The sequence below is a fragment of the Pleurodeles waltl genome, chromosome 3_1 (genome assembly GCF_031143425.1).
Source record: "Pleurodeles waltl isolate 20211129_DDA chromosome 3_1, aPleWal1.hap1.20221129, whole genome shotgun sequence".
NCBI classification, from domain to species: Eukaryota; Metazoa; Chordata; class Amphibia; order Caudata; family Salamandridae; genus Pleurodeles; species Pleurodeles waltl.
This window is the reverse complement of record NC_090440.1, coordinates 794,382,961-794,409,762: the sequence shown is the minus strand read 5'-3', so window position 1 is coordinate 794,409,762 and position 26,802 is coordinate 794,382,961. Positions and strand designations below refer to the sequence as shown.

The 26,802-nt window shown below is 37.5% G+C and overlaps 1 protein-coding gene across 7 annotated transcripts in view; it reads left to right on the top strand.

Moving 5' to 3' along the window:
• SCUBE2 (signal peptide, CUB domain and EGF like domain containing 2) overlaps window positions 1–26,802 on the top strand; it is a 369,914-nt gene that overhangs the window by 191,033 nt on the left and 152,079 nt on the right. For 5 of the 7 annotated variants that reach the window (XM_069223650.1, XM_069223648.1, XM_069223647.1 and 2 more), the window contains exon 7: window positions 16,608–16,697. The exons of the other annotated variants lie outside the window; for them this stretch is intronic. In XM_069223650.1, the coding sequence (XP_069079751.1) occupies window positions 16,608–16,697 (90 nt within the window). The remainder of the gene's footprint in view (window positions 1–16,607; window positions 16,698–26,802) is intronic. 7 annotated transcript variants of the gene reach the window in all.

Below are 26,802 nucleotides of genomic sequence, written 5' to 3'. Positions count from 1 at the left end.
ACAAACTAATGATCATCCTTATAGCCATTTTAAAGGCAAATTGAAATTCTGTCCGACACTAACACCTGGTAACAAAATTGATTAATTTTTTTGCATGGTCACAGCTGAATTGGAATCTTCAAAATATAAAGAATCATAACAAAAACAAGAGAATTAAAGCATAATGGAAAGGAAAGCCTTACAACAATTGATGAATAATGATGACATAATTATCAAACCTGCAGATAAGGGAGGAAATGTTGTAATATTAAATGGAAAGGATTATGTAAATGAAGCTACAAGACAATTAAATGAAGCAGATAGCTATAAAAAAATGAACATCAATCCTATTGAGAAGATAATACATCTTGTGAATGAAAAATTGGAATTATGGCATCATGAACGATTGATAAATGAAGCAGAATTAAACTTCTTAAGACTAATTCATCCTAGGATACCAACTATATATTTTCTTCCTAAAACACACAAAACGTTAACAAATCCACCTGGGAGACCTATTGTTTCAGAATGTGGCTCTCCATTGGAGAATATTTCTAAATATGTTGACTTCTACCTTGCACCCATGGTAACTTCACTTAGTTCTTATATCAAAGACACTGGAGATTTTTTAAGAACTATCTCTGATATAACTTGGAAAACGAGTTTTATTCTAGTCACCATGGATGTAGTTTCATTATACACACCAATTCAGCATGACGTGGGCTTGAATATTTCTTAAAATAAAGAAACATCAAAGAGACCAGACATTCTGAAATGTTATTGAAAATTGTATCATTGTGTCTTTATAATAAAAATTTTCTATTTGACCATCAAATTTACAAACAAATACGAGGGACAGCCATGGGAATTTCTCTTTCCCCCAGCTATGCCAACCTTACTGTGGGCTGGTGGGAGAGGGAATATGCATGGCAAGAAAACTATCAAGAACATCTCAATAAAGTAATCTTATGGCTGCAATATATCGATGACATTCATAATTTGGGAAGGAAAAAAAGATTAATTTGACACGTATTTTGAATTGTTGAATGACAATAACTATGGACTAAATTGCACTTTCAACATCAGTGAGAATCAAATAGATTTTCTGGATATCAAAGTTTATATACAGAACAATCAGCTTCACACAACCATGTTCAGGAAAACAACAGCTACAAATAGCATCCTATATGGAACAAGCTTTCATCATAAACCTTTACTAAAAAGTATTCCTTTTGGAGAATGTTTGCATACTAGACACAATTGCTCTAGTGACAAAGAGATGGAAGCACAATTTGCAGACGTGAAGCAAAGATTTATTCACAGAGGTTATCCACGATCACATATTGCATTAGGTGCTACTCGGGTCAGACTTAAAACTCTACAGCAAGCCCTGGTAGAGAAGCCATTGCAAACTAAGAAAGATCAAAACGATAGTCCACGTCTAATACTCACCTATAGTACAGAGAGCAAAGATATAAATATTTTTTTTAAAATTGGAAAATATTGAGAAGTGATCAAGACATTGTGAAAATTGTTGGTGCAAGGCCTCTGGTAACCTATAGAAAATCACGTTCACTCAAAGATATGCTTGTGCATAGCCATTATACAGCACCCATCAAAACCAATTAGCCTAACAATGAAATGGTCGGCAAATGCAAAGTTTGTCAAATAGCCAAAAATGTAAAAACCTTTAAGGACCGTAATGGAAAAGAGATACGGATTACACAAAGAATCACCTGCAATAGTCAATATGTTGTGTATTTGATTGAATGTAAATGTGGCTTATGGTAGTTAGGCAGTACCATCTGTCCACTCCAAAAACAAATCTGAAGCATGTAAGAGCTACACAACATAGAGACCTGAATTATGCATTTGCTAAACATCTGGCAAAGAAACATTATCCAATTACGGACTAAGACTCCGTAGGGATTGAATGCTGGTGAAGAGCTTTTTGTTCATTTAATTGATGTATAGTGCAAAAAAAGTTTGAATTTGATATCATTTGGGATGAGTCAATAATCTTCATGACGAGGACTTAGAAGAAAGATATGAGAATAAGGGCAAGAGAATATGTAAAACGGAGAAGAGAAATATATATATTAATAACATTGTGTTAAATGAATTTAATACATTGGTTAAGAATGATACGAATTATGATCATCAGGCTTCCATCTCAAAAGAATACTATTAATAAGTTTATAGTACTAAACCTCTAAATTATAGAAAATATTCACTTTTATTTATTTGCTAATTTCACATGAAAATGTTTAGCAAAATTGTCCAGCATAAAGTTTTTATCATTTTATTTTATTTTATTTAATCTAATTTAATGAATGTAAAATAATAGAGAACAATATATATATATATATATATATATATATATATATATATATATATATATATATATATATGTTATTTATCTTGTCATGGTAATTCAGTTTGAAATATAAGCCTTTGCACTATGATTTATCATATGTAATTATGTACATATCCTCAACATACAAGTTTGTTTTAACATCAGTTTAAAACTACGTTATCCAGAATGCCTCATTACTGGCTTCCTGGATTAATCGTATAAAAGTAAAGAGAGTGAAGGGACTCACTACCACGAGCAAGACTCTAGACAAGTTGAAACAGATTGGTGTTTGTGCAATCTAAATAAAAAACTGATAATTGGATTTTGTGAAATGCTGTGAAATTCCTTTTGCTGAATAATTATCTACGTCAGTGGTTTCCATCCTGTGGTCTGGGGACCCCTGGGGGTCCGCAAAGCCTTCTCAGGGGGTCCGTGACTGATAAGAAAATTAAATATTATTAACAGATTAGGTCCTCAGTTCTCAGTAATAAGTCAGTGGAGGGGTCCCCGGATCCCAATAATGATTCAGTGGGGGTCCTCTGCTTTCAGTAGTGACAAAGTGGGGGTCCACAGAAGTCAAAAGGTTGGGAACCACTGATCTACGTGGATGGACTCTGCCATCACAAGCACCGGCAGATGAGTGCGCCACTCAAATAACAGACTATTTTCGTTTTTGAGACACATATCCTAGTGGCGGTTGCCACTAGGTAGTTATAGTTATGACCTAATTTCTAAAGAAAAAGCTTTTTTTGTTTTGCTAATTAATAACTTTGGTGCTGTTTGATGAATCCTCACGAAATTTCCCAAAAAACAATGGTGATCACTTCAGCTGCGGTCTGGAAAGTTTCGGGATGATAGGTCAAGCCGTGGCCGAGAAAAAAAGGGGGAGGGGTCCCCAAAACACGTTTTCCCCATTAATTTTTCCATAGGAAGCTTGAACAGCAATAGCGCCTAAATCATTAGATGGAATTGTACCAGAATTGGCAGAAAGTTAGCTCTTGGTCCAGAAAGAGGCTTTTTGTTATTTGGTGTAAATCCATTCAGTAGTTTTCTAGTTATTAAGTGAAAACCATATTTGTATATATATAGGGACCCAGATCCTCCTCTGCGAATTCAGATGAAAAGCAAGTCCCTGAGTGGCTTGCCACAACCTGACAGAAACTTTGTGGCTGCCATTTTGTTTCTTACATTGCCAGTGTAAAAACATATTAGGGGTCAGGATACAGGTATCTTGACCCCATAGGACACATAGAGGGGACCCTTAGTGGAAAAAATTGCCCTTTTTTTTCCAGCCAATCCGCAGACTCGAGGATCCTCCTTGGATCCTCCTCAGATCCTGGGGAAAGGCAAGGCCCTGACTGGCAAGCAGCAACCTGACACAAATATTAAAGTGCATTAAAAAAATAATAATAATTCACTGAAAAAAAACAAAGGTTACAGGGACATTATAGTTAAGTTGACGTTTTACCCATACAAAACCATAGAAATTCAGCAGTAATAGTTATACTTATCTGAAGAAAGTATAACTCATGCTGGAAAGTAACTTTGGGCAACGAGTTATAGTTCCTTAACATAAGTATAACTATACGTATAACTATAACTGCTGAATTTCTATGGTTATGGTTTTGTATGGGCAAGTGAATATATATATATATATATATATATATTTATTTTACAGGGATGTTATAGTTAGGTTCTGAATTTACTCGTACAAAACCATAGACATTCAGCACTTTCAAGTAACTAAAACTCGCTTCCTAGAGTAACTATAAACTCACGCCCTCCCCATGCACAGTTGTCTTATCAATAATTTTATTGCAAATTTTGCAGTGGGAACAGGAAAGATGGCATAGAATAGGTCATCAATGATATAACTTGTGGAGTAATTAGCTGTGCATGGCGAAGGTACGAGTTATAGTTACCTCAGGGAGTGAGTTTTAGTTAAACTGCCAGTGCTGGTGGTCCAACTGCTGCAGTAATAATGTGCCATTCGGACTGCCGCATTTGGTCAAGAGACCGCCAGACTCGTAATGGCCGCCTAAATTTGTAATGGCCCCTGGGACCTGGCCAACCTGGGGGGGGGGGACTATAATCAAGCACGGGAGCCCACACTTTTTTTCCCCTTTTTTCTGGGACCCCCAACCAGTGCTGGGCACTTTTATTTTATTTGTACTTTTTTTCTGGGACTCGGTTTAGCCGAGTCTCAAGATGGCTGCCAACACTTCTTGGTTTGAAGTGTTGGCTTACAATCACAGCTGTGCATTTCTGTGCACAAGCGCGTCTTTATTCGGGAATACTTCACGGCCACAGATATACAAATTTGAATTTCCCTAAATTTCTAAAAAAAATACTGAACAGATTTAATCCAAATAAGCAAAAGCGTAATCTGCCTACCGACAGCTAGCTTTCTGCCAAATTTGGTGTAATTCTGTCCAGTGGTTCGGCCTGTAGTCGTGTCTAAAGAATCCTATGGAAATTCATGGGAAATGCAATGTTTTTTGAGCCCCCTTTTTCTGGGCCCCCACTTGACGAATCACCCTGAAACTTTCCATGGCCAACAAGAATCACTGTGACGCTTTTGGAAAATTTCGTGAACATTTGTCAAACGGTGCCAAAGATATAGACAAGTCAAAAAACTCTTTTCTTATGGAAGCATGGTGACCGTCAGTAGGTGTTATATATATATATATATATATTCCACAACAAAAGGTCTTCAAAACAGGGCACTCTGGCTGCTGGTGCAAGCGTGAAGGGTGAAGGCCACCACCCCTGATAAATAAGTTCAACAAAAAGCGCTGCACTCCTGGAGGTTTCTCTTAATAATTTCCATTTATTCATCAAAGCAGCATGAAACCAGACCCCACAACACGTTTCGACTGATGTCTTTTTCAAGTGGTATTTAGTCTGTGTTGACATCGTTTTCACAATTAAGACTTTTTTTATATACAAAGCATTCTGGGATATGTTCATTCCCATTAGTGCATTCTGGGATTTGCAGTTTTTCATATATAATTCAACTGGGGTTTATTAGTATCCTGTGAGATCATTATCTTCTCATTTGCGCTCCGCATGACTTCACACATTTCAACAATGAAAGAGGCTTCCATCAGTCCATCAAATATTTCATTTTCATTTTTCCATGTAACTGCGCATTTATCTGTCATGTCGATCTTTCCAATCCTCTTATAATAATATCAACAAGCCAAGCTTATATTTACGCTGTTCCGCATGCATTCAGCTGGGGCTTATTAGTATCCTGTGACCTCATTGTCTTCTCATTTGTGCTCTGCATGATTTACATACATTTTAACATCAAAAGAGGCTTCCATAAATCCATCGTGTATTTCATTTTCATTTTATTTGTCTTTTCATGCTGATCTTTCCAATCAACAAGCCATGCTTATATTTGCGCAATGCCATATTGCGGTACTAATTATATTTTCCAATTTTAGCCCATATTCTTTGAGAACAACCCAGTATTTAATATATTCAACCTCGCCTCCAGGCCCCCCAAATAAAGGGCAGCATCGGTATTTATAACAAATAAGGGGATATGCGCTCACCTCATTTCTTGATGAGATTATCCCATTAGTGGCAGAGTGGCGCAAGGCGCATTAGAAGTTCTGACAATTTTAGTCCCAAGTCTTCCATTGTTTAGTACAAACGCAGAGGCATCGTATCCCCTCGCCACCTCTTTCCACAGTTTCTGATGTTTCAAACATACCGGGTGCCTCCGTAAAATTCCAACTCCACAACAAAAGGTCTTAAAAACAGGGCACTCTGGCTGCTGGTGCAAGTATATATATATGTATATATATATAAATATAAACAAAGGTTACAGGGATGTTATAGTTAGGTTCTGAATTTCACAATTATAATTATGGTTAACTCAAATAAGTATAACTCGTGCCCTAAGGCAACTATAGCTGGTGCCCCCACCGTCCACAGTTTTTTTCATCAATAATTTTATTGCAAATGTTGCAGTAATAATATCAGTGATGCGATAGAAGGTGTCATCAATGATGTAATATGTGGAGTAATTTGCTGTGCGTGGCAAATGTGCAAGTTATGGTTACTTTACGGCGCAAATAACAGTTACTTGAGTTAACCATAACTGTAACTGCTCAATTTCTATGGTTTTGTGCAAGGAAATTCAGAACCTAACTATAACGTTCCTGTTACCTTTGTTTTTTTCAGTGATTTTCTGTTTTTTTTGCACGCACAGGTATAAATATAACCAGTGCTGCGCACATCCTTTGGCAGCCAGCCCTCCTGCATGCACCCAAACTGCGCATGGGCTTTGATCGTCCATAGCATGATTTTTTTTGCAGTAGGTGTTATTTATTTTCTTATTTTTTCCCCTCTGCATCCACGGATCCACTGGTGGAACTAGGGATCCACAAATCCACCTGTGGATCCACATATCTGCACATCAGACAAAAAATAATAATTGGTCAATTGTTTGTTTGCCCACAAAGGGTCCCTGAGAGACCCATTTGTGTCCTATGGGGTCAGGATACCTGTATCTTGACCACTTACATGTTTTTTCACTGATCATTTCCCATGACAGCCACCATTTTTCTGTTTGGTTGCGGCCAGCCGATCAGAGCCTTGCTTTTCCCCCAGATCTGCAGATCCACATCCGCGGTCCTATATAGCTATATTTGTTTTAACTCTAATATCTCAGAAACTACTGAATGGATTCACATCAACTCACAAAAAGCGTGCTTTCTGCCAAATTTGATGTAATTCCGTTCAGCGGTTCGGGCTGTAGTCATGTTCAAAAGTTTGAAAAATCTCATTGACATACAATGGTCAAAAAGTGTTTTGGGATCCCCCCCCTTTTTCTCAGCCTCTGCTTGACAGATCACCCTAAAACTTTCTAGAAAGCAGTTGAACTGACCAAAGTATACGTTTTGAAACTTTTGTGAAGATTCGTCAATCGGTGCCCAAGTTATTGGCAAAATAAAAAATGCTCTGTCTATTTATGGTTGAAAAAAAGTCCTAACTACTACTACCTAATGGTGGCAACCACCACTAGGTTTCATATATATATATCTATATATATATATATATATAGATATATATATATCTATATATATATATATATATATATATAAGTATAACGTCAAAATCTTTCTCACAATGGGATAAAGCTGCAAACACTCCAACAGGGTAATGCGAAGTGCTGTTTATCATGTTACTGAGACTTGACGCGGTTCAGCTATCCAATATATATATATATATATATATATATATATACAAACAATCTGGACAAAACCGGCGCGCTCTTTCTGCTGGTGCAAGCGTTTGAGGCTTGACCATGTGCCTCATTTATATTCAAAACCAGGAAATGACGCTGCACTCCCAAGAGATTAGTCTCACCAATTAGTTTAATATCGTTATCTTTGTATATTGTCAGACATTACCACCTACGCGTTTCAGCTAACATAGCCTTGTTCACGGTGAATGAGTCTTTATATTGAAAGTGTAGAAAGTTCTCCAGTGAAGTGCATTCACCGTGAACAAGGCTATGTTAGCTGAAACGCGTAGGTGGTAATGTCTGACAATATACAAAGATAACGATATTAAACTAATTGGTGAGACTAATCTCTTGGGAGTGCAGCGTCATTTCCTGGTTTCGAATATATATATATATGTATATATGTATATATATATATATATATATATATATATATATATATATATATATATATATATATATAGAGAGAGAGAGAGAGAGAGAGAGAGAGAAAGATATATAGATATATATTTACTGAAAAAACAAAGGTTACAGTAAAGTTATTGTTAGGTGAATTTCTCAGTGAGAACTTTAATGTTTTGAACTAAAAAAACTCAGCAGTGATAGTTATCAGCACTAACTATAACTTGTGCCCTCACAATGCACTGCTTATGACCTCACTCATGACCTGTTCTATGACAACATTTATGACATCACTGATGACATCTCAAATGTCATGACATCATCCAATGCTAGTTTGTTGTTTACATTGTGGTGGGTAAGTTCCATATTATTTTTCTAAATAATTTTGTACAGCTTGGGTCCAGCTAATGGGTGTAAGTGTTTAGAAACACATGTCTTCTAATGCACCGTAGCTGTGTATAGTATTCAACATGTTAGAATTGTTTGAATTCAAGAGTAACGCTGTGCTAATTGCAGTTGATTTATATTCATTATGGGGGAGAGAAGTAGTTTGGTTCTGCTTAAAAAGTTTCCAACAGGAGAAAGAGTCTACGTAGTAGATACTAATTTTTGTAAGTGACCTTGAGTTATTAGAGAGAATCCTGTCAGCAAGAACATTTATAACATAGAAGACTGTGTGCACCAGGTACTATGTATGTGTGCTAGGTTTGCTAGTAAAGATGAGCTATATGTAACAACAGCGTGAAAGAAAGGCGTAGTATGTTCTTTAGTACCTTCAGATTGTGGTTATTATTTAGCAATTATTTTTTTACAACTGTTGCATAGAGTGTACACTGTTCGTAGTAGTTTTTTTAATACTCTGTGATGTATTTGTCATGAGATTTTCACTAGCTACCACAAGTGTGGTGTGGAGTAAACTCTCTCCTTTGAATGACTAGCAGAAGAACGTTTTTCTTACTGTAACAAAACAGGATATAGTTGACAGTTTATAAAATCTTTGTGAAATGTGTGTGAATATTAAACAGATAAATATTTAATAGATATTCTTTATTTGCTCAGTTATTGCAACTCTGATAACGGGAGGTGTCACCAGCAGTCTTTTTTCCAGGTGTTAATGCTCTTGCAAGAGGATCGCGAGAAACTCGCAGGAGACTCTTGAGATCGGAAAGTTCTAAATGTTATTGTCCTCTCATCTATATGGTTCATTTATCATGTTTTCAGTTACTATTTATTGCTAATATATAATAGAGTAGTGAATAAAAGATGGTTGGATATTTATATATTTAGATTTTTTTAAGTGATGACTCTTGCAAGACTAAAAGATTAGTGAATAAAAGATGGTTGGAGATATATATATATATATATATATATGTTTATATATTTTTAAAAGCAAGACGCTCGTGGGAGCTGGATACACAATCCTCTAGTGGACTCGGAGGGGGCTGTTGTTGTTCAGCTCTTGCAAACTACTTGTGAGATTGTACATTTAGAATGAAGTCAATTACAGTGTTTGGGGAGGGACTAGCCTCTCATTTCAGACTTCACTCTCAGATGACAAGTGTGCGTGGTAGGGTGTGTGGAGAGACACTGGCCTCTCTGCTGAGACCTCTCTCAGATGACGGCTATGCATAGTAGGGTGTGAAGAGGGTCTGGCCTCTTATAAGACCTCTGCCTCAGATGATGGCTCTGGGTAGTAGTGTGTGGAGAATGAGAGGCCTATCCTTTCAGATTTCTATCTCAGATAACAGGTGGCTGTATTAGTCTGCGAGGAAGGACTGACTTTTCCTGTCAAACTTCTATTTCGGATGGCAGGTTTGCATAGTAGGGTGTGCTGAGAGAGACCGACCTCTCTGCGGACACCTCACTCTCAAATGAAGGGTGTTTCTAGTAGTGAATGGAGCGTGACTGTCCTCCTTGCTAACACCTATCGCTTTGATAATGGGTGTGCATAGTAGGGTGTAGGAAGAGACACAGTTCTTACCAAGCCGATGAGCATATATAATAGACTCATAAACACCTTCTCCAGTAATATTCCTTTCTCCAGTAGCAAGTATGCGTGTTCATACAACAGTGTATTCAAAGACCACCTGCTCCTTTCTACTTTTCACAATCCCGCAAGAGTCTCACAAGATCGTAACATTTTTTTAAAAAGAATTGAACTGCTCATCGCAGAACTTCTCTTACACACTTCCTCTCTGTATAAAGGATCACAATATGCATTTCTACTAGTAGAATGTATTCAGAATTCTACTCCTTTTTACTATTGACAATCCTGTGAGAGTCCTGCAAGATTGTAAAAATTAGTTAAAAACAATATACATTTATTTTCTCCACAGTGGGTGTCCCTTAGACACCTCCTCTCTAAATCTAGGGGGACAGCATGCCTCTCTGCTGCCCCCTTATATAGCTTTTTTTTACTTCATTTCTACAGCACCTCCAATTTTTCACAGTAAACGGTAAAGGCCGCCATTTAGTTTCTAACATTCGAACAGATAGCCAATCAAAGTGCCCACGGGACTCACCGAGAGCCTCTTGCTCCCGCAAGAGCGCTAAGGCGTACAGTAAAAATGGGCCTCTCAAACCATCACAGGGTTCCAGTTTTTGATTTCGCTCTCTCTCACACGAGACTCATCGAACTCTCACTACACCAACTGCCAAATTATACAATCAATTTTGATCCCTAATTTTTCAAAAACTACTGAACTGATTTACACTAAGTTGCAAAATGCACAATCTGCAAACCAAAATCTAGCTTCCTGCTGAATTTAGTGTAATTCTGTGCAGCAGTTTTTGCTAAAACTTGCCTTAAAGCCTATGAAAAATGTGTGGGAATTTCACGTTTCGGGATCTCTTTTTTTCTCGGCCCCTGCTTGACGGATCACCCCCAAATTTTCCAGTAAAAAGCTGAGGTGAATGAACTTTTTTGGGGGAAGTTTCATGAAGATTCGTCAAATTGGGTCAAAGTTATTAGCAAACAAAAAAAGGTCTCCACCTCTGGAAAAGGAGACCTAACTATATATGTATGTATGTATGTATATATGTATATATACATATATATTACCTAGTGGCAATCGCCACTAGGTAGTTATAGTTAAGACCATGTTTCGATAGAAAAAGCGTTTTGTGACTTGCCTGTATCTTTGGCATCGTTTGACGAATCTTCAAAAAATTTGTGACAGCGATTCTTGTTGCACATGGGAAGTTCCAGGGTGATCCGTCAAGCCGGGGCCGAGAAAAAGGGAAGGACAAAAAACGTGCATTTCTCATATTAATTCCCATGGGACTTTTGAGCAAGACTACAGCCTGAGCGGCTGGATTGAATTACACAAAATGTGGCATTAAAGTAGGCTTTGGTACGCAGATTACACTTTTATATATTTGATATAAATATTAGATAGTAGATATTAGATATTAAAGGGAAATTAATTTGTATAGTTAGGGCCGTTGATCCTTCGCAATGGTTTCGCGACGATCTGCGGTCAACCCCCTCCGACGGTGGTTGTATTACTCTATAGTAATTAACATTACTTTATGTTTAAGAAAAATTGAAATTTACTGAAAAAAAACATTGAAATTCATGTAAAAAAACAAAGGTTACAGGGACGTTATATTTAGGTTCTGAAATTTCTCGTACAAAATCTTATAAATTCAGCAGTTTTAGAGTTATTTTAAGTAACTATAACTTGCGCCCTGAGGTAACTATAACTCGCACTCTAGCCATGCACTGCTAATTACCCCAGATATTGAAGTACTCAGGACAACTTCAATAACGTTATTAAATACAAAAATGAAGCATTAGCAGTCAAATTAATGACTTCAGTGACTTCCGAACTATAACGTCCCTGTAACCTTTGTTTTTTTAAAGTGAATTTCTATGTTTGATGGATCACCCTGAAACTATACAGAACTAGGCAAAGTAGGGCTCTTTTTAAAGAAAAATTCATGAAGATTTGTCAAACGGCAGCAAAGTTATTAGCAAAACAAAAAAATACTTTGTCTATGAGAAAAGTCGGTCCTCACTAGAATTACATTTCTATACAAAAATATGTATATATATAGATATATATATAGATATATATATATCTATATATATACATATACTGGAAGATGCAGGATCACAAGAAAACAACAGCCAGCCAGGGCAAAAATCTGGATCCCAAAGGATACAAAGAGCCACAAGAAAATGTAATATCCAAGAAAGAAGTGACTCAAACAGATGATCTCATTAAAGAACAAAAATATATTTCTACTACAACGTTTCAGCTTCCGCCTTCCTCAGGTAGTACAAGATGGTTTGCTCAGTGGCTGCACAGCTGAGCAAACCATCTTGTACTACCTGAGGAAGGCGGAAACTGAAACGTTGTAGTAGAAATATATTTTTGTTCTTTAATGAGATCATCTGTTTGAGTCACTTCATTCTTGGATATATATATACATATATATATATCACTTAAAAAACAAAGGTTACAGGGACGTTATAGATGGGAAAAAACAAAGGTTGCGGGGACATTATAGTTAGGTTCTGAATTTACTCGTACAAAACCTTAGAAATTCAGCAGTTATATTTAGAGTTCTATCAAGTAACTATAACTCACGTGCTAAGGTAACTACAACTCTCACCCCTGCAACCTCCTTGTCATAATGTGGTCTAAACACTTTGGTGATAATTGATAATTTGGCAAGGAACTCAGGCCACTACAAATAGCAAATGAATGAATTGGAACAACCTCAACATAAAACTTACCTCACATAATGCCAAATTAAGACTGAATGAAATTCTGAGAACCTAACCATATGCATAGAGGAAAACAGAGTTAAATCAGCCATTGACAGGGAACCAATAACATTATATTCAATCTTACATACAAACAGCTGTCGTAACATCATTGCAATCAAGAATAGGAGAAGGAGAATTCAAATGAATTCATATGAATGATGACCAGGATTATATGATTAGATGACTTAATCCATAATACTAATACAACTGTTAACAGACAGAGACTACAACAAACAGCTGGGTTACTATGGACAATTTATAGGACCATATTACCAGGCGATAAACACAGAATGCATAACCCTGATAAAACACCACTCAGATGCACCACAGTGTATACTGAAGGCCATCACTACATCAGGAATTCATTACAGAAACATTAGTACCTGATATTTTTTTAACCATCTTTTTAGGGTTTCGACATTTACAATGCATTATGGAGGCCAGCACATGCTAGTGATGTATCTTTTTAATGCGAGCATTGATCCCACCACAGCCCATATAATGGTGTTCTATACTTCCGAGCTAACCAGGAGATGCAGATTCCTCAAAGTATATGAACATAGAAACAAGTCGAACTGTAAGCCAAGTTAGCAGCAGTCATACAAAGAACATCGCAAGGTAGTGTGCCATTCGCTCCAAGCCTGTGGCTCATTAGCCCCTCACAACCCCCACCCGGTTATGGCAAGCCCTCTTACTTGGTATATTTAAATACATGATCCGTGACCTGGTTGCGCTCTCTGACCTCTCACCCCCTGAATGTCTGAGAGCGTGTGGGGAGGGCAGAACGTATGAAGAGGACGGACTATGTCTAGAAAGCAATGGAGACCTACAGCACTAACAAGCCTGTTCTCATACCTGTGCATCAGGGTCTGCCTGGGCTACCTGTAAGGCGTCTGATAGACCTTCCCAGTCTGTCGCGATGGGTCTTTTTCATAACCCATTGCCTCCTCCTGCTGCCATACCACAGTTGAGCTCCAAAGGACAAAAGTCTGAGTTGGAACCTGTAAATTGTAGGATTTTCTATGATCTGTGAGATCAATCAGTTAAAAGGCCTCCTCTTAAGAGATTTTGGGTCTCCAAACCCGCATTTTGATTCCCCTCAGTAACCCAACCCAAAAAGAATACTTATTTATGTGATCTGGACATCAAGGCTGCACATCATGTGTGATAAACCATTCTGATAGCCTGTACCATGATCATCAGTTCCCCTGCATACAAATTCATAGTACCACTAGTTTTGATGGCATATATAGCGTGGCCCAGACACAATTAGTATATGTTTTCATTTGGGGGCAACAAGGTATCCAATTCTTGATTTATGGTGTCCCTGATATGTCTGGCATTTCCACTAGAGTGATAATGGAGGGGAATGCTTCTATTACACCGAAGAGTACTCCTGGTAAGAAAGTTAAATCCACGGTGGCCATTGTTGAAGGCTTTCCTGAAAGGGCCGTGGGTGGAGCATAATGCTGAAACTGCAAGTACAGAACACTCTGAGGTGTATCTCGCTGAACTTAAGTAAGCTCCAGGATTGGGCTCCTCTACTAGTCAGTTTTCCAGACAACACTCTTGTCACTTTGCCAGGGTCTGGAAAATACTACACAGTTCCCGGAAGCTGGCTTGCCAGCTCTTACTGGAAATGTGAATATTGATTGTAATAGTAGAGTAGAGAACCTATTTTTCAATAATCTGGAGACCATTTTAAAAGATATTAAATCATTCAATTGGTTGTCAGGGAACACTTTTGTAGTGTCCTGAAGGGCTTTCTCATGCTTTGAACAGTTGAGTGACTATGATTCAGATTTTACATCAGCTCAGTAGTGGCACAATTTTGCCTCTTAATGGTCTGACTCAATAGACAATGGGTTGGGGGGTGAGAGGACTGATGTTGTGAGTGGGTAACCCAAAGAAGCTGAGCAATTAATAAAAAGTATTCTGAATCTCTGGATAGTAACAGTAATCCAACACCAGTATCTGGTGCATTGTATTCCACAAGTAATTTCAACAAAGCTGTACATTGAGTGAGGCATCATACATGCCCTTTCGGCTTAAGGCACTTTGACCTACTAATAACTACTGGTTGTTTGGGTTTGTTGAGGTGGGAATAGTATAACCTGCAGCTGTATTGCTTTGTCTTTCCATTACCAATGGGTGACAGTTAGCACTGCCGATTGCTTCCCTTCCTCTCCCCTTAAAAGCATTGACATTTTACCTTTAGGCTTTTTTAAAGGGGGTTTAGCAACAAACTGCCTCATTGATGGTGGGGGTGAAAAGGGCTACCCATGATAAATTATGTATTAGTTACTGGGGTGTCTTTGTCTGCTCATGTCTTAAAGAGCCAATCTGCCCCAATAAACACCATTTTGTCATAGGCTCTGGTCATACATGTATAAGTGTGAAACACAGCTCTCCCTAAAATTAGCTTGCAGGGTGTCACAACTCAAATTAAGTTTGCTTCTTTATCCATTTAGGATGTGTACAATTGCTAGACACCCTTAGGCTGCTGCCCCTTCTGATAAGATAAACAGCCAGAGGAATGGTGATCCAAGTCTAAGGGAATTCGAGGACGATTGCTCCAGATTGAAAATATGTTCTTGAAACATTACTAGTCTGGTGTCAAGGCTACAAGATTTGAGGTGGTCAGAGATTGTCCGTCATTTCCAAATTGTTACACTCCAGTAAACATGGTGCGGGCTTCGGGGCTTTCACTTGGACAGTTTTAAGTCCTATGTTGCTATTCACCATCAGCCAAGGAGATGTTTTAATTGTTCTGATTTAATTGATACCCCCCTCTGAGGTCAGTGTTTGGTCCTTGAAATCCTCCAATTCCTTGGCATTACAACTGGGCTTCCTAGATCAGTGAATTAAACCTAGAAAATATGCCTTCCATTTCCATAATCCTCATGATTGAATTTAATGCTGATATTAGCTGTTCTTTGGGCGGTGAGGCTTGCGCAAAAACACATTTTATCTAGGTATCCACAAGTTAACTTTCCTTAGACCTTTTTTGCGTGGTCTCTTGTCAGTCTGTAAAAGTGATCCCCTCATTGAGCTTTGAAGGCCCCTTCATTCATCGTCTCATCGATGGCCTGTCAGTGGTTACTAGGGTGCCATATATTGGAAACTCCCCATGCGGTTGCGTTTTATAACCTGCAAATGGGGAAATGGGCCGACCACCACGATGTAAGATACAAACAACTTTCACATTTGCCATATATAGCTTGCTTTTAAAAGATGATTTATAGAAGATCTAACCCACACAATCCATTCTCTTGACATTCTTCAGGGGATCGCAGATTGAATGCAAATAAACCACAGTTATGCTTTTGAATTCTGTGATCAGCAAAACAATTGGGGAAATGCGATACTTGTTAATCTGTTATAAAAATGCAAAATTTAAGTTGCACTCATGATTAATTTCAGTCAACGAATAATGGAATAACTTTCGCTCAGTCTGGAGGTGTCCAACATTGGTCTACTAGTGCCGGATTCATGGCAGATTTTCTGGCCCCCCAATGAATTTGAAAAATGTTTGAAAAAGAAAAGTGTTTCCATTTAAATTAGTTGTATGTACAGTCATCACTTGCTGGTATCCTAAAAATCTGGCATGAATCAACTCCAAGGATCAGTGCTGGACGCTTCTCAGTAATTCAGTGGTAAATCATTGGTCATTTTAGCGGCTTGCAAAGCTAATGCATATAATATTTTCCTTTTACAGGGTTTTTGTTTTATACTCCTCAATTCTGTTAGATCTGTGGAGACAGAATGCATCAACAAACACAACCACCTTCAGTTTGAGAAGTTTTATTTTTGTCTTCACTATATTGCAGAGAAAGATGAAATGGTCATTGAGAACTCTGAGAACAATGCCACGTCAGGTGCGGATGTTGACAAGCGAGTGAAACGGAGACTACTGATGGGTAAACAAGTCAATCCTGTTGAAGTTTGTTGTTTCTTAATATTTTGGTTATGTATGTTTTTGTGTTTGAAAAAATAACAGTGTTTACTGAAACAGTATTTGGTGTCGTTTGTGAAGGGGCACATCTTTGGGGCGCCAGTATGAAGAATCATCCTTGATATGTTCATTCATTTTTTGTAATATGGTTGATGCCAAGAATTTGCATTCCTTTATAACCACAACCAGAGAGGAGACTTTCTATAATTTCCTTGGAAAAGGAGGATGATGAGTGATATATTGGACACTAGTTTATAAGAGCCAGAGATTTCTGTCTCACTTACAAAGCTTTAGTGACTTGAGTATGTGATTATCTATTGACCCTAACCAGGTTCCCAAAAAGGAAATTAGTTTTATAAATTACTTTTCATTAACTTGTTTATTATCAGACCTAACGAAAACTGGTCTCTACGTATCCTAAATAATGTATCTGACTAACTACACAGCCTATTGCCATAGTCTGCTTGTGGGTCCAGCCTTACATGCTACATCTGGCCCCCTGTCCTATTTCACATCAGTCCGGTGCTTTTGGGTTTGTCTTCATATACCTCTTCCTAGTTAGTTTATCTGACTCTTATATCTACCTCTGCTTACTTAGTTGTCAGGTCAAATCCTGGCATGGTTTACACATCATTCAACTCTGAGATCAATCACACCTGTATCAGTTGTGATTTCATGGTGCTAGTTCATATGTGTGCATGTTGTCTTGGTGGTGGCGCCATACAGAAAAGGGGGTAGATCTGGTGTTTGAGTCATCTTCTCACTTCAGTCCCTGTTGGAAGAGAGAAAGAATTTCTTTCCAGGTTCTACAGACAGCGGAAGGGTGTAAGCTATACAACACAAAGCAAGGTGTTGGGTATGGAGCAGTGGGTAGAAGTTTGATATGAAGAATATTGGAGAAGGTTGACTCAAGGTATCTGAGGGAGACTTAATTCCCTTGCATATTAAAATGTAAGCTACTACCAAACATATAGAATTAGAATATAGTACTCCTAGAGTCCCTGAATATGCACTTTGGTGACATTATATGTTATTTCTACTTTTAGGAGGAGGATAGAATTTATTGGTGTGTATACAATTTGTAATATCTGATTTACTGTAATTAAAATCAGTTACAATCTTATGGCTAGTTGTCGTTGCTTTCCCACTGTGATCTTTATAATGTTAAGCTTTATTTATTGTATTGGGCATCACAATATCAATACCTGCACCGACTACTACCTAAATGTTGTTGGTACATTTGCGACCTTAAGACACAACCCTAGTGTAACTTTACTTCTCCTGGAGATGACGGTGAAAATTATAGTTGAACAAATAAGACATGCACCCACGAATGCAATAGTGACACCATCTCACAGTACAAGAGAAGAGCCTGAGAAAGAAACATTGTTAAAGCTGTTCAAAGATGACTTGGAAAGGCAAATGAAAGGGTATGGAAACAAGAGACAATATTGGGCATATGAAGAGAAATGGTCCTGTCAGCGACAATGGAAAATCCTCAACTATAGTTTTCCAGAAACCTTTCAGATTTTTTATCAACAGTCCTGCAATGTATGATCTGTCATTTCATAATTTGATATATTGCCTGAGTCCACTCCAAATGTTGAACATCTTTAACAGGGCCAATATATCAGGGAATCTGCTGTGCTCTGAAACAAAGAATTTTTATATCTCCGCTTTCCTGTTTTAATTATGATCCATAGATACTTTTTTGGCTAGTTTGATGAGAGACGGCATTAATTGACTCAATTGTTGCAAAACTTAGAGAGTCTCTTGTACTGCTAGAAGGTATATGGAGATCCATTTCAGAAAAGGCCAGCCATGGCCCACCATGAATTTCATAATTTCCTGACTACAACTACTATGGTAGCAGCCAACTAACCTCCAAATACTCCCAAGCAGATTTTTGAAACCTAGTGGACATTACCTAACATGTAGCCCAGCAGCATCCCAGAAGCAAACTAAATGTGGAGTATTAGGAAAGCATTCATTACCATTTTATATTTACTATCATATATTGCTTCCCACTTAATCTGGACTTGCTTCATATTTAATTCAAGAAGTCAACCTTTCTGACTGGTGCATCTGAATGTGTGATGCTGCCTAATCTTGCCTATAAATTATGGTCATATTTTTGGTTAACTGTGGACGTTAGCCACATTGTAGGCTTGGCAGATGTTGTATGGTTGATTTTATAGATTTACCTTATTGTTTGCAAACATTAGGCTGAGCAGCTGGTGTCATTTACTCTTGAGTCACTGATGTTTGTGTCTTGCTTGCCTACATTATTTTGTGTGAGTTATGCAGAGTCTGGAGGGCTTCCTGGCCATTCAAATTATCAGTGCCAAAGCCGCCTCCTGCTTTGAAGGGCATTTTTGGATCTACCTTACAGATAAATTGAAAATGTGTGATTTTCGAAGTTACTAAAGGTTAGTCTGTCTATGGTTGCTGGGAGATCAAGTCGCCAGTAAGGTAGTGCTGAATTGCTCACTTTGGTACATCTGGCCTTTGAGTGCTGCCTACACTCATATAGTGCATCAAGGCAATTCTGAGTAGAAAAGTAAGAATGGCCCCATGAGGAGGCCCCTGAAAGTCTGGAGGTAGACACTATTTCATACATCCTGGCTTTGCTGCATTACCATGGAGTAACAATGTTGAGGCACTGCAGAGAAAGTAATAATTAAACTCCCATGTTAGGCAGAACCACTAGAATTTGCTGTGGAAAAACTGACTAATCATAGAGGTTAAAATTGTTCCACCTTTATGCTGTTTTGCCGATTAACTCTTTTTGACAGAAATACTGTTTTGGGAGATATCTTATGAAGAGTTATGGCTAAGTGAAATGTAGCTTTCTGTAAAGCTAATGTTATTTCTTCTCAAGTTGCTATTTATGGCAGGCAGCCTTGGTTTAATTGGCATCCTGTAGAGATTAGGCATTTCAATATGCTACCAAGGTGAACCAAGGATACTTAGGAGTACTATTCTGCTTTAATCATCACCAGAGTGTAACTGTGTGAGTGTAAAGGTATCTGTGTAGTGCCATCTTTTGGGACTAAGTGGCATTAGTATCTCTTTATAGTCTTGTCTTTATAGACTAGTGTATTGACTGTCAATGGTGGAACTAAATATAGAATCTAAGTTAAATCGAATTCTACCCCAAGTTCACATTTTCAATAATATATAGAAACATTAATTATGTAGAGTACAATACTTGCAACTGTACCAGAGATCACACTACCGGAACATTATGTGACAGCAGAAGGGACACACAATTGTAGGTTGTCTATCTGATCTCTTTTTGAATGATTATTTTCTTCTGATAACTGGGAGATCTGATGATACCGCCTAACTATTCAAACAGAGTTTTGTATGTTGGCATCATCTATTTACCTTATTTTTCTATGTACATTTTCCGGTGCTTGTTCGGTCTGCTTGCATGTTTTTCAGAGTCTTTTCAAAGCCTGCATGAGAAAATATCAGAGACTGTGCATTTGTTGATAAATATGGAAGATTATACCTGAGAATTGTCCTTGATACCAATTGAAGTTCCATATTCATAAAATGTTTTTTTTAAAAGCAGCAGCAGGCAAACCTATTAGTCAGGAAGCTACATTGTAATATCTATCTAGTTAAATGTATAGGAAGAAAAAAAATAGCATCCAAGTTCTTAAAACGATAGACGTTAGAATGCCATTCTTGAGTCTAAATCATATTGTACACATAAGTTGAAGATTTGCAGATTGACTTAAGGATACGAAATATTCAAGATCTGGTTGAACAGGACAGGTTGGACTGGGCTAGAGGATGGAATGGAATGATGATAGTGCCCAGGTTTGAGTTGTTATATTTTCCAATATAAAATATTTTATGTGTAAAGAATTAATGTGTTATTTAATTGTGATTTGGCTACCAAAAGTAATACAATACTCCCCTATCTTAAAGAGGTACTCTGAATGATAATGAGTTTGAAAGATTTTGTTTGAATTAAACTTCAGATGAAGTGTTAGCAGTCTTCTGTTCCTTTGCTTCCTGAGCAACTATAAAGAAATATGTGCCTTGTATTTTCAAGTTCACCAAATGATTGTTACCACTGTCTGTTTTTTTTTTTGGCCTTTTTTTTTGCTTTTTTGGATTTCTTCAATATACTTCGGTTTGAATCTGGTGTATTTCACTCACTTTATTTTAAGGGATAGCTAATACATTGGTGACAAATGTAGAAGTACAAACAAATGTATATGTATAAATTGTATAACGGCCGTTGTTAGTGGTGAGCCAATTTTCTATGCATGTATTTCTAGTGGTGTGAAAGATTTAAATATTCAAATTTGCATATGATAATGTCACGGATAGTGACCTCCTATCAGTCATCTATAATCTGTATGTAATTCTGCACATTGTTCTAGTTGACAGAAAAATCCATGAATAAACATCTTTTACTACTTTCACTAACAGTTTAATTATTAGATTGCATTGAAACAACATTAGCCGATTGCTGAAAAGACTTTTAAGTTTGTCCCTGGTCATTTAATGAACTGGTGTAAGCCATGCATGGATTGTTAAACTATTTTGACATAATTCCTTTTGCTTCGAACTTTGGTATCAATTCATAATTTGTTTTGTTAAAAAAAATCAATTCCATGAAATCATCAAAAATCACATACAAACGTTTAGACACAGGAACAAAAGTGAAGTGCAAAACTCTTAGCAGATATAGTTAAAGAACTTAGCAGACATAGTTAAAGTTTTGAGATAAAGGTTGGTGTCTATTATTATCATAGGCCAGTAGTGTAACTGCTCAGGAGTGAATTAACTATATGGTTGATTTTCTTAATGGTGGCGTATGAGTTGCATGTAGGCAGTGATTTGTGCTACACTTTCATTAGATATTACTTATATGTCCCGGTATTCTAAATAGAATTCTACTACTTCTTGGCTATTATTCAGACTGTCTTAAATCCAAATGTGTTGTTTTTCTTAGAGATTGTGGTTGAATGCTAGTAGGCAGTGCTTTGTGCTATACTTTGAGTAGATTTTTTGACAAGCACTTTCATTTTAAGCAGAATTATATTACTTCTTATTCATTAGTTCTGAATTACCCCTTCTAAGATAATGTGGCGGTAGAGAGAGGAAGGCTTTATGGATTAATGAGGAAACCTTTATGGATGATTTTGATGTAAAAGCCTTCATGGATCAAAGAGGAAGATATTATGGATGATTCTGCTGTAAAAGAGGGGTTACTTGATTTAGTCAAGAGGTCTGTGGACACCACAGCTTTATTTTGCACTTCGACTACAATGGTAGTGAACAAGTAAAAAGCTGTTTAAAGTCAACCTTAATTTAAATTGTGGTTGTAATCAAAAACAGCTAAACAATCAGGCAAGTATAATGTTTCCAAATTAGTTCTTTGCTGTTTGACTCTAATATATTTTTCTAATCTTATGTCTTTTTAAAAGCATGGAGAATTCATTTATTTAGATTTAAGCAGCTTTTAGTGTATAAGGTATCGCAGCAGATCACTCATGAGTACTGTCAGTGCAGCTTTTGCTAGGGAGGCATTTGAGACTAAATTTCATGATTTATTAGAATGCACCAACCTCTATGACATAATAATTCAATAGATGGCCTATTCCTTTCAGGATGATCACATCTTTGGCTGACGCATTTGAGACACTGTTGAAATGTAAATGCAGCATAACTTGCATAAATGTATTTTTTGTAATTTTTGTTTTTGATAAAATATTTTTATTGGGTTTTTCAAACAGGTCAAACATACTAAACGTGTCAGGCAGTGTGAAACACCTATCCATGACCCCTTGGCCACATATCAACACCAGGATGTTCAAGTCATTCCTTAGAACCCATGGTAGTCCCACCAAATACCCCATATCTTGCGGTGTTTATGTGGGCTGTCTCGCGCTGCGTACAGTGGTCCCTCCATTTTGGCACACCAGTCCATAGCCCGCTCCCAAGCTTGCAAGTCTGGAGCAGCAACCGAGGTCCGGTTCCTGGCTATATCTCGTTTAGCGAGCAGAGTCCCCAGATCTCTCGGATCATTTCCCACCCATATCCTCCAGCTTTGTACTATCTTTTAATAACATTTTTAGCTGATATTTCTTATCACATATTGTTGAATGAGAATGCTACTTGTTATATAGTTACACTGTTAATAAACCCTATTTTACAAATGATTTAAATGACCTTTGCCTGTATTGACCAGCACGGGCCAAATTAGGCCAGACTTTAACGACAACAGCAGGAAAGCTGTTTGAGGCTGTGTTAATCATAGAGCCAGTAGAAAGTTCCTTCTTTTACAGCAGCAAAGTCTTAGGGGGGATGGATCTCCCGGGAGGGGTTTGGGTTTTGGGGGCTAAGGAGAAAATAGAAAGACTGGTGATGTAGGAAGGATGCCAGTGGAAATCGCATTCATCTTTGCAGAAAAATAGCCAGGAAATTTAAATACATACCGTCTCAGACTGGAGGGGCAAATATAATTAGATTGAGTACAGCATTACCCCTATGTAAATTGCCTGCATTTTTAATATATTTTATTTCCTTTATCAATCTGAATATTTATCCCAACCCCTTCATGATGTATTGTATACAGCTACATATGCTTGTGATTTCCGCATAAGACATATGGCTTAGCAACCATATTGATGCAGCAGGTTGCTGTCTTCTTTCTTTATTGTTCTGAAGTTGTTGCCTCATAGATACACAGCTCCAGATGATGCCATACAATACCTATTGGCGTTATAAAATATGTAACTCTTTGTGCATAATAACATGCATCTCACCCATCCTGAATGCCTCTTCTTATTGTTTTACCACTTTTATATCATCATATATCTTATATTCCAAACCTCTTTTCTCTTAATGTGTCATTCTCAATTGTTTATGTATCCTACAGACAATCAACATGGCTTTGTGAATCCTTTATTAGACCACAATCTGCAGTTTGGCTAGCCCAGGGATCTTGTCATTCAAGATGCTGTTGGGAAAGGTTATCACTTTATTTGGGTTGTTTAGAGCTCAGTAGCGTTGGCCCTGCCACAGTTTGATATTGGATGTTATTCGAAACATGTAACTGCTATATTGGTTAAATTCTTTTTTCCTTAAATGCCTGTCATTCTAGAATGAAAGAATCATTAATTTTGTAAACATATTACCTTGAGACGTTACATTTGGTTTACTTCCCAAACCAGTTAAAATTCTATAATTCTTTCTTTACATTAAATTCTCTAGCACTTGAATGATCAAGTGCCTTTGTATAGAGACACCATAGAGATCAATTACTAATTCTTGATCCCTGCTTAATATGCCTCTTTGATGAAAACCAGAATGATAACTGCTTTTTGCTTTTGAATTGCTTAAATAGACTGTGTCTGGTTTATTGTGCACTATATATAACACTGGGATATTTCTCAGTTACTCCAAACAAAACATGTAATACCAATTTTAAAATGATATTTTAGGGTGCTATACTACATGTGTTTGACTTTGTATTTCCCAGAGTAGTTTTTGTCACTGCATTTTTACCCCCACCCCTGTAGGTTTGCTTTCTACTCCATTTCACAATGTTTATTTGCAAACTGTTAAAGATTGTGGACCTCTTCCTTTCAGTAATCTACACGTCTATGCTCTCTATTTATAACTTTATACCAGCCTGGAGCTTAAGTCTTTAACATGACACTACAACTGCAGGCACTTGTAACCCAAACTGTACTACCTACATCCAGTCCAACTATGATCTTTTTGCTTATACTTTTGCCATGTGCTACAGAATCTCATCCTATACTGTTGTCAGAAAAATAACAAAATATAATTGTCATTATGCAGGTGATAGGTTTAATTTCTTCAACACTTCCATTACAAAATTATTAAGTGATAATGTCCAGGGTTCCCTCCCACTGTCTTGAATATAAGTAAAACATCTTTACTTTTTTGGTTCTCAAAAACAACTGCCTTCTTCCATTATTTTCCAAAATGTGCTTGGGGGAGTCTTTTAACTCCCCTTTCTAGTTCTTTGAGCAAGCCATCATGTAGATTTAGACAATTTCATATATTTAAGATTAACGTTTGTGAATGTTCACTTCACATCTTTTACTAAGTTCATCTGCATTCTGTTAAATCACACCTTTATTAAATAAATATTGGTCAAATTATCTTGGTTGTCACAGTTAAATCTAGACACGTAATATTTCTTGGGTGTTTTTCAGTCTTAACCCCTTCATTATTGAAGATATTTAAACAGTGTCCTCTTTGCCATTCTACATTTGTAAAATCATTTTAAATATTGTTAGCCCCATTAACTAGAAGTACCTCATTGCACATTTATGGTGCATATATTTTGGTTCAGCATTCGTGAACAGCATCAGTGCTGTTTTTATTTATTTTGTTCTCTTTTTCGTATGTGGAATACATTTTCCTTTTTTCAGTAGTACTTTCTTATATAGCCACAAACTTAAATAGCTTGGATCACTGTTGTTATTATGTATTTTTCTTTCCAAATACCATAAATTATTCCTGAGTTCCTAACCTTGCTTAGCTTTAAAGATATTCCTTGAGATTTACCTTAATTGTTCTAAAATGCTGCAAATGTAATTCAGTCATGCTTTCTCCTATTCCTGGCATGAGCACATCCATCTAAAATAGGAATGTTCTATGACTTTTCATGCAATATATTCTATTCAAAGAGCAAAAGAATTAATATATTTTGTTTAACTGCATTTTCTTATTAATATAGCCTGTAGTTACCCCATTTTGATAATGTGCCATATGTTCCAGGAATGTGTTGGTCTCCTCTCAGGCTAGCTTTGGGGACACCAGCACACACCTATTAATTACTGGGTGTTTTTTTCATTGGAAATTATTTTGAATTGATTCCTTTGTTAAAAAGTGTATGGAGACATTCACAGTTCTTTGACATCTATTAAGCATAAGTAATGATACCCTGTACAACAAAACCTCCCATAAAGTAAGAATATGCTTTTGTGGCTAATTGAGAATGAGGAAGAGGGAAGGTGGGCTAGAGCAGCTTGGAGGGCAAATGATATGTAAACTCTGAAAAATAACAGCTGGTTCTGCTCTTGCGTTCTAGCTCCCAACTGTCACAATTGTGTTGGTCATAGTGGCTGGTATTGGCCAAAAGCACTGTGCACAAATTATGCGTGAAACTGTTTTGGTATAATGTAGTGCATTAGAGCAAATGTGAGGGCAGCCATTATACATTTGTATTTTTTCCTTGAAAGGTTTCAAAGGGATAGTGACTCTGATTAATAGTAACCGTTCAAGGGTTATCAATATAACCTTAGAGTATGTGAAAGAGAGGAATGCAGGTCAACATGGGGTACACTTTTGGCAATGACTAACATCCAGAAAGGCTGTGGGGATGGGGTGGGTGGCAGACTCTCCACAGAATTACAAAGTAAACTCAATTTTTAATATTTTAATTTAATTTTGTTAAAAGTGTATTTCATCCACCCATACTCCTTCCACATTATTCCATACAGTAATTTATATTTATATAACAAATGACTGATGTGTTTGTTGAAGCCTCCCAAAAAGGTTCATACCCCACTTTAACGTTTCCCTAGTTTTCACTAACCACTTGTACCAGTCCAAAAGTAATTCCTGTTACCGCCTGTAAATTCAATACTTTGGGCCTGCTTCTGAGTTCGGCGGACGGTTTACACCATCCGCCAAACTTCTGACAGGGAGGTTCCCGCCATACTGGCTACCTCCCTGCGGGGCCCATTAAGAGTTTCCCGCTAGGTCAACGGGCAGAAAACTGAGTTTCTGCCCACTGGCCTAGCAGGAAATAGCCTACAGCATTGTCTCCGGCTCGTAATTGAGCTGGTGGCAATGCTGTAGATCGCAGGGTGCACCAGCACCCTCGCAATGTTCACTGTCTTGCTAACAGACAGTGAACATTTTGAGGGTGCTGGCCAGAAGGGTCCATGCACTGCTCGTGCCAAGCGCCTGGGCAGTGCATGGCCCCCCTGGGGCCCCTGCACCTGTTCTCCACCAGCCATTTCATGGTGGTGCTACCACCATGAAATGGCTGGTGGAGA